The sequence below is a fragment of the Vulpes vulpes genome, chromosome 2 (assembly GCF_048418805.1).
Source record: "Vulpes vulpes isolate BD-2025 chromosome 2, VulVul3, whole genome shotgun sequence".
Taxonomy (NCBI): domain Eukaryota; kingdom Metazoa; phylum Chordata; class Mammalia; order Carnivora; family Canidae; genus Vulpes; species Vulpes vulpes.
In genome coordinates, this window is record NC_132781.1 from 61,734,210 (window position 1) to 61,743,357 (window position 9,148).

At 42.2% G+C, this 9,148-nt stretch overlaps 1 protein-coding gene across 1 annotated transcript; it reads right to left on the bottom strand.

Moving 5' to 3' along the window:
• Nucleotides 1-6,838: 6,838 nt before the first annotated feature.
• Nucleotides 6,839-8,811, bottom strand: LOC140597870 (permeability factor 2-like). Its single transcript, XM_072748788.1, has 4 exons — nucleotides 8,645-8,811; nucleotides 8,425-8,548; nucleotides 8,223-8,306; nucleotides 6,839-7,468 (listed from the first exon to the last, which is right to left on the bottom strand). The coding sequence occupies exons 1-4, from the start codon at nucleotides 8,754-8,756 to the stop codon at nucleotides 7,453-7,455; spliced, it is 336 nt and encodes a 111-aa protein (XP_072604889.1). The 5' UTR covers nucleotides 8,757-8,811; the 3' UTR covers nucleotides 6,839-7,452.
• Between the last annotated feature and the right edge of the window lie 337 nt (nucleotides 8,812-9,148).

Consider the following 9,148-nt stretch of genomic DNA (forward strand, 5'->3'; position numbering starts at 1 on the left):
ATGAGAATAAAAATAAAGATGATCCATCTTATTAGAAAACATTACGAATGGCTAAATTACAAATAAAGATTTGTCTTTACATTTTTTTCAGTGATCATCAATCCTGCAGAAAAAACCATAAGAAATCTAATTTTTTTAAAAGAAGTAGGAAATGAAAGATGACCTAACATATTTATAAAATATTAGTAACTTAGCAATCTTTGAGAATTTGTGTCTAGTGTTGTTATCCTCATTTTTCTAGGATTCTCAATTGAAAATACTGTGGGGGTTTTGTGGGGTTTTTAAGATAATTAGTAGCTCAGAATTATAATAACTATTCTTTATATTTTAAAAATATGATTTTATATTTCTGATTTTAGTTGTGTATCTGCTTATTATAGATAAATTATGAAGGACAGAAAACACTAAGAGATTGTTATGAAGACTTTTTCAGAGGCACCTGGGTGGCTCCATCTGCTAAGCATTTGCCTTTGGCTCAGGTAATTTGCCGAGGTCTTATAGTTAACAAAATTCACAATTTGAGCTCAAGCCAGTGCTGCGTTAGCCACTGCATCTTAAAAAAAAAAAAAAAAAAAAGACAAGTATTAGATAACCAGGAGAGCAGATTTGTTTTGTTTTAGTTGGTTTAAATGTTTGCTATTCTCATGGCTAAATAGTTCAACTTCACCTTTCCTAAGGCTTAAAAATAGCTAACTGCTCAGAAGTCTCCAGTGTTTTATTTCACTGGTGAGAAGTTTCTTTTGTGGAATGAATAAGCTATACTTAAATTCAATAAAATCTACATTTATCTATCTCTCTGATTTTCCACATCAATGGATTTATGCTTCCCAAATCAGGTCAATGGGATGAACACTCTACTCAGAGCTTCCCAGAAGGGAACTGGGCATTTTAGCTCTCATTTGCTGAAATAAGGATCACAGTTTTCTGCTTGATGCAGTTTGGGTACTTTATCATATTTTAATATGGAAATATTTTGCCTCCAGCATTAGCAGGAGGCTATCCAGAATTTTATTCTCTTTAAAGTTAAAAAAAAAAAAAACCCAGAGAAATATTGTTCTAATGCTTTCCAGATCCAGTCCAAAGTATTGGCATAAGCAAATAAGAAGGGTGAATGAATAGAGCATCAAAAAATATATACTAGTGGCCAAGGCCAAGAAGCAGCCTCATATTTACAGAACTGTCATTTTACATCTAAGACTTTCTTGATAAGCATCAGTTGCTTACAAAATGAAGTACAAAAGAAAGGGTCTTTCTACCTGAATATATCAATTCTCCTAATTCAATCCCTAACAGTCCCATATTTGTTTTTTTCAGACAATTTAAAGAGCAATGGTGCTCTAAAACCTAAAAAATAATCCAATTTGATGTTTTTGCAAGTGTCCTCCCCAGCTAATTATTCATTTTGAGCTGAATGACAGATTTCTATGCCCAAACTTTAATGCAATCACCAATCTTAAAAGAATAGAGCATCCCTAAAATAAAAACATTGGTGACTAAGTCCCATTGTGAGCTACCATATTTACTACATCTTGCAGATCTGATTGACATTATCTAATCTGCCTTTGCAACCCAGATCTGGTGCTGCCTCCTGAGATGATGGGGCCAAAGGAATGGGTGGTAGAGTGCTGCTGTCCCCACTCTGGCCTCGGAGAAAATATGACATCACAACTGTCACCTCTATTTTGTTGCAATTACTACTTCTGATAGAATGACTGATGCTGGGATGCCTGGGTGGCTCAGCAGTTTAGAGCTTGCCTTCAGCCCAGGGCATGACCCTAGAGTCCTGGGATCAAGTCCCACATCAGGCTCCCTGCATGGAGCCTGCTTCTCCCTCTGCCTGTCTCTGCCTCTCTCTCTCTCTATGTGTGTGTCTCTCATGACTAAATAAATAAAAAATCTTAATAAAAAAAAAAAAGAATGGCGCTAAGGGGAGAAGAATGAAGATGTCTGAATGTGACGTTAAAACCCACTTCTTCAATCCAGAGCATTTTGTCCAATGTTAACGTCGTAAACCTGATCCAGTCTCTAATGCATTGGCCATTTCTAGCTGGCTTGAGCTTCCTCCTTCTGGTTATAGAATCCTGCTTTTCTTTTGGGACCGTCTCTTCTCCCTTCCAATCTGGCAGTTCCCATAGGGTGATGCTGCCCCAAAGCTCAGGAGTGGTCTAATGACTCCCCGGAGTGGGCTGATTGGTCACCCCTTCCAGTCTGGGTCTAACCCCCACCCCTGTTCTGTTGGGTACATTCCTGTGGGCAAGTGACCTAAGTAAGCCTAGCCAAGTCAGAAAAATTTCCTGGAATCTTTTTTATCAGGAAATGGTTGGAAAAACAAGTCCTTGTTTCCTGTGGGGTTGTACCTACTAGAACAGAAACTTAAAACTTTGTTAGTACTTGAGGGGAGCTTCTGCAAGTGACCACAGAGAAAAGCAGCCTGATATGGAGTGAGACTAATTACTAAAGAAATTTTTTGAACTGCAGCATCCGGTTTTACCTTATCTACTCATCAGTCTTTTACAGGTTGAATGATTTACCTTTTAATGAAGCCATTTTGAGTTTTTTTAAGATTTTATTTATTTATTCATGAGAGACACAGAGAGAGAAGCAAAGATACAGGCAGGGGGAGAAGCAGGCTCCATGCAGGGAGCCCGACGTGGGACCTGAGCCTGATGTGGGACCCGATCTCAGGACTCCAGGATCATGTCCTGAGCTGAAGGCAAACGCTCAACTGCTGAGCCACCCAGGCGTCCCTGAGTTGAGTTTTTGTTACTGACTCCACTTACTGTTAGTTATCTCTCTAAACAGAAGGGCGTTTCAGCACGAATTGAATTCCTTTCTTTTTCCATCTGTTTCAGTGTTGTCATTGATCATTTACTGAGCGTGTATGAGGTGGGAATGAAGTGTGGCCAGGGATCTAGAGGGGTAAGGCTCTGTTGCTCTCTAACTCTGAATGCAATAAGGGAAATGAATGTACAAATAGAAGATTTGGGTTGGTAGGATCCTATTTGTCAGTCAGGATCTAGTATGGTTGGTATCTCAACTGGGAGGCTTCTGAAGGCAGCACATGTTGCTTCCATGGCCCTATCACAGAGACCACACTGTGACCTTTCCTGGCTATCTACCATAGGGTGGGTGGGGCATAACCTACGATTCAGGTTATGGGCAAGAATTGAGGGACTCAGAGATATTAAATTAAAAGACATTTACTAGGCTCATGCAAGATACAAGGCACTGTGGTCAGTTTTGCAAAAGATGTATGGGGATAAAAGTGAAACTCCCAATGTGAAGTTCTTCAGTATTTACTTGCATACTTCTTCCTTTTGGAACACAGATAGTCTTTCCTTTTGTTCTCATGGTAAGGCCATCCTGATGATTTGAACCATCTATAATTATTTAAAATCATTTCAATTAACTCTGAGAACCATCCAATATATTAGATTTGGGCATTATTCATGGCTTTAAAAATGATAAATTTCAATATAAACTTTGTATTTCCATTTTCTTAACATTGTTTTAATAAAAGAAAAAAACAAAAGATTGTCTTATTTACCTAGAGTGGGGGAAGAGGGAGAGAGAAGGGGCAGAGGGAGAAGAATCTCAAGCAGACTATACCTGCTTCGCACAAAGCTTGAAGAGGGGCTCCATCCCATGACCCTGAGACCATGACCTGAGCTGAAATGAAGAGGCAGACACTTAACTGACTGAAACACCCAGGTGCCCCATTTTCTTCAGATTTAAAACATTTTTTTGTGTGAGTAGTACTGAGTCATCAAATTACATTACATATAACATAAATCAAAGAAATATAGAAATGCCAAAGTTACAAAAGGGCATGTCAAGAAAATGTGGAAATATCTTCACAGAAATGTTGTTTATCCCACTTGGCTATAACAGGCACGAAAACAGCATGATGACCCTGTTTTGATGCTTCCTGTATTATGGAAGTGAAATTTGGGAAGTTAAGAGATGAACTATAAACCACAGCAAACACATTACGCATAGTATGTGGATACATACCTAGGAACATGACAAATCATAAAATAATGGGTGGTTAGAGAATATCCTCTATAACATTTCAACATTTTGAAATATATTAACACATTCTTTATGGCTCATATGTAGCCTCTTTTATAAAATGTCCCTCCCTTGTGTTTTGAAAAAATATATATGATTTACACAGTTGTTGGGTGAAGTGTCTGTATTACTACACTCCGGCCAAGTTGGGGATCCTGTTGCTTTATTCTTCCATCCTATTACTGATTCTTTACTGCTGTGCCTCTTAAGTACTGAAAGAGTCCTGTTAGAATCTTTAACTATGATTAAGGTGTCATCCATGGTTCCTTTTAGTTTATCTTTTAATATATTTTGATTTTTTAAAAAGATTTTATTTGTTCATGAGAGACATAGAGAGGCAGAGACACAGGCAGAGGGAGAAGCAGGCTCCATGCACGGGGAGCCCGACGTGGGACTCGATCCCGGGTCTCCAGGATCACACCCTGAGCCAAAGGCGATGCTCAACTGCTGAACCACCCAAGGGTCCCATCCCTTTTATATTTTGAGTCAGTCTTTTTTTTTTTTTTTCATCTCTAAGCATACTTCTTTCCTTAAGTCCTAATATATTAACTAAGCCTTTATTAACCTATCAATTATTAAAAACTTACATTAATGTATTAAAAATTTTATATTAATGATACATTAATACTTATTAAAAGTGATACATTAGTATATCCACACTAGGTTTCTTTAAGTTAGTTTTAGCATGATATAACACTCTGAGTTCTTTTAACTTCAAGCTACCTAAGTCCCAGTATTTAAAGTGTGTCTCTTTTAAGAGGCATAGGCGTTTTTTTGTCTTAGTTATACAATCTTTGTATAAAAAAGTCAATTTTGGGGGCACCTGGGTGGCTCAGTTGGTTAAGCATCCAACTCTTGATCAGCTCAGGTCTTGATCTCAGGGTCATGAGTTTAAGCCCCACATTGGGTTTAGTCATTGTGTCTCCTTGGTCTGCTCTGATCTGTGACAGAGTCTCGTTATTGCCTTAATTTTCATGATTTCGACAGATCTGAAGAATCTTGTTAAGTATTTTGTAGAATGTTTCTGAATTTGGATTTTTATGATGGTTTTCTCATGATATACTACTGGGCTTATGGGTTTTGGGAAAGAATATGATGGAGACAAAGCACCCTTCTTGCCATATCATGTGTGTGTGTGGGGGGTGTTCCTGATATTCATATGACACAACTGGTCATAATAACCTTCATCACTTAGTTAAGGTGGGATCTGCCAGATTCTTCCCTGTAATGTTGTTTTCCCCTTTTCTTACACTGTTCTTTGGAAGACAGTCACAAAACGCAGCCCACAACTCAATGTGGCAAGTGAAATTAAAACTCACCTTCAGAGAGAGAAAGACTTGGGGCACCTGGGTGGCTCAGTGGTTGAGCTTCTGCCTTTGGCTCAGTTCCCGGGGTCCAGGGGTCCAGGGGTCCAGGGGACCAGGGATCAAGCTCTGCATCAGGCTCCCTGCATGAGACCTGCTTATCCCTCTGCATATGTCTCTGCCTGTCTCTCTGTCTCTCATGAAGAAATAAATAAAATCTTAAAAAACAAAAAAAAAAGGAGAAAGACTTGTATTATCAGGCCTTCTTCTTGAGGAAGATTTTTCCCTTCTCCTTTGGCTGTTTTGTTTCTTTATTCCTTAATTTCTTTTGTATCATTCAGATATTTTCTTTTATTCTATTTTATGTACTTTTCAGATGTTTAGAAAAGATTTTATTTATTTATTCATGAGACACACAGAGAGTAAGAGGCAGAGACACAGGCAGAGAGAGAAGCAGGCTCCATGCAGGGAGCCTGATGTGGGACTCAACCTGGGACTCCGGGATCACACCCTGAGCCAAAGACAGATGCTCAACCACTGAGCCACTCAGGCGTCTCTCCTTTTCAGATTTTTATTTTTTTATTTTTTATTTTAAAAAATATTTTATTTATTTATTCGTGAGAGACACAGAGAGAGAGAGAGAGGCAGAGACACAGGCAGAGGGAGAAGCAGGCTCCACGCAGGGAGCCTGACGTGGGACTCGATCCGGGGTCTCCAGGATCACACCCTGGGCTGAAGGTGGCACTAAACTGCTGAGCCACCTGGGCTGCCCCTTTTCAGATTTTTAAATCCAGAATTTTCATTTCCTTTTTAGTGGTTACTTTAAAAATTGCTATATATATTCCTGCCACATTAAAATTTTCCTTCAATTAATACTTTCTTCAATAATCCAAGATATATATTATATTCTAAATCCACTTCTCTTCCTACCTATCCTTCATTATTTTTGGTATTACAGTTTACAGCATGTACTTATCTCCATAGATCATTCTTCTTCTTCTTCTTCTTCTTCTTCTTTTTTTTTTTTTTTGCTTTAGTGAGTATTAACATAGATCATTATTCTTATCAAGTGACACAGATTGTTCAAGTTCTTAGGCAGAATCCACTTTTCCACCTTTTGGTCCCAGCCTCATCAAAAGGGAAGGAATTGCATAACTGTTTGAAAACCCCTTACCCAAAGTATTTAATAGGAGCTCTTGTTACAATATTTATAAAAATCCAGAAGTTTATAAAGAACTAATTTTGAATAATGAATCAGTGTGAAAAGCAGCAATATTTTGTGTAAAATTAGGATTCTCAAGGCGGTTGGGTAGGTTAGTGTGTCAAATATCCCATGAGTAAGAGAAAGGTAAGGAAAGTAACAACCAGGAGCATGCATAAGGTTAAGTGTGACTTACAGTTTAACTGTGTAGTACCCTGGGCACTCAATAGGAACCAGAAGAGAAGAATAAAACCTGAGCATGTTATTTTTTGCAAAACGTTTATTGTCATATCATTTGTAAAAACATAACAGTAGTTTTAACTTCTCTGTTCCAAAACAGAAGAACATTGCATAATGAATATTAAACAAGGCATTATGCCCTACAAGCAAGACATAAAATGTCCAAGGGAAGCTTCAACATAAAAATGTTGACCACATAATGTGAAATAGTTTCAATAAATAACAACTGACATTCTTTTAAACAAGCACAAAAATAGATGTGTACACACTGTCTACCTGCTTTGATTCCCTTCTTTCATCCCCCTCCCCATCCCTGTGCCCAGGCACTTGATGATCTCCCAATAAACATTGGTTTAATGAGACATTTAAAACCCATCATCTTCAGATTAAAAGACAATCAGGACTGAATTATGTTTGATTAGACACATTCACATCTTTAAATACTAACAAGTAAAATATTAAATATGAGCTTTGAAAGATAAATAAATACAAACATAAATAAATAGAACTCATAATAGTCAAACACATTAAGGTGTTTCTAGATGTCTGCAGAAAACAGCTGCTCTCTTCTTCATTTTCAGTTCCTATAAGTCTTTCAGGAACCACCACCAGAATAGCTTCTTACTTGTCTCGAGGTCAATTGGTGCTATCCCTATGAGGAGAACAGGGTTACTGTTACAGGTGTTCAGGAATGCTGCTCTTCTCTCACACTGGCCCCTGAGGCTGGAGGGTTTTTGTATGTAGACCTGGCCCAGCTCTGCACTCAGAAGGTCCCCTAGTACCCACTGCCCTGCACAGCAGAGAGGTTGCTTCTTTATTGAGGAGAGGCATGGCTGTGGAACTCTATTATTGACTTGAAAGTGCTAAAACATAGCACTCACCGTCACACTGAGTTAAAATTTTACATGGAAGACCTCGCTGAACCCTCGTACAGCCCATGAAATAGCTATTATTATCTATCCCATTTGCTGAGGCTCAAAGGGATTAGAGAATTTTCATGGGGATCCTAGACTTGAGCTTAGGGAGCTCTCACTGCAAAGTCCTTGCTCTCCATGCTAAACTTCAGAGGCTCAAGTTGCCCCAAACCAGTCATTCCATTTTTCAGGGCTGAAGCCCACCAGCGATGGAGGGTCAATACTTTTTGTTCTTTAATGATTAGGAGGCATTTCAGCATCATTGGCCAAATCTACTTCATCTTTTAGGAACACATATGTTTATCCGTTTGCATGGGGATGGAGGGCACTGGGAATCCGGCACCTGAACAGATGAATGATCTTAGTAGCAAATTCAACTATGAACTAATAATCCTTTCCAGTCCTTCAGCTACACCCTGGGTTTACAAATACCCTGCAGGTGTCTGGGACCAACAACGCTAGTCCCAAGTGTGGACGGAAGGCACGACTCACTTGCTCAGGATCTTCTGGATCATTCTCTTGACCAGCGGGGCCTCGGGGTTGAGACACACCTCGCGTCCGTCCTTGAGAGCGGCTCTGCGGAGGGAGGGCAGGATGCGCGTGGGCAGGATGCGCGTGGGCAGGATGCGCGTGGGCAGGCGGCGGGGCTGGGGGCTGGGGGCTGGGCGGGGGGGGGGGTGGCGGCATCACTTACACGACCTCGGTCTGGGCGCAGTGGGGGCCCGAGGGCGTCACCTGGACGCTCCGGATGTTCTTGAGGTGGATGCCCTGCAGGGTCTGCAAGCACTGGCAGCGCAGCTCGGCGACCACCGGCGCCCCTGCGGGGACGGGAGAGCAGCTGGGTGGGCGCGCTGGCCCGGAGGGGCGCCCACCGGCCCGCGGCCCGCCCGTGGCCCCGGGGCGCGGAGTCTCACCTGAGGTGCCTGCGGGGCCCAGGAGCAGGAGCAGGAGCAGGAGCAGCCGCGCGGCGCCGAGGAGCCGGGGGGCGCGGGGGGCGCGGGGGACGCGGGGCGCGGCGGGGGCCATGGGGCTCAGCTCGGAGGGGCGGGCGGAGCGGCCTCTGGGGCTCCGGGAGCCGGGGAAGCCCTTTTATCGGCGGCCGGCGGGGGGACGGGGGATTCCCGGCGGCGCAGAGCGCTCCCGGGTCCGGAAGGGGCAGGGCAGGGGCCCCGCCCGGCCACCCCCACCCCCACCCCCGGGCCTCCCGCCGGGCCCTGGCGCGCGGGGCCGTCTCCTCCCTCCTGAGTCCCGGGGGGGGGGGGCGCCCCGCGATCCGCGATCTCCAGGCGAGGTTGGTCCCACCCGTCAGTTAGATCCTTTAGAAAAGAGAATTAGTCCTTAAAAAAGACATTTGAGCTGCTGGAACTGGAAAGGTCGAAGTACGCATGGCAGCCTCTCTTCCCTATCTACCCTTTCAC

Excerpts from the sequence above, each read along its gene's own strand:
- LOC140597870 (XM_072748788.1), bottom strand. The coding sequence starts at position 8,756 with ATGGCCCCCGCCGCGCCCCGCGTCCCCCGCGCCCCCCGCGCCCCCCGG. Across the intron at positions 8,549-8,644 it reads GGGCCCCGCAGGCACCTCAG|GGGCGCCGGTGGTCGCCGAG; the intron begins GTGAGACTCCGC and ends CCGTCCCCGCAG. Across the intron at positions 8,307-8,424 it reads TGCGCCCAGACCGAGGTCGT|AGCCGCTCTCAAGGACGGAC; the intron begins GTAAGTGATGCC and ends CTCCCTCCGCAG.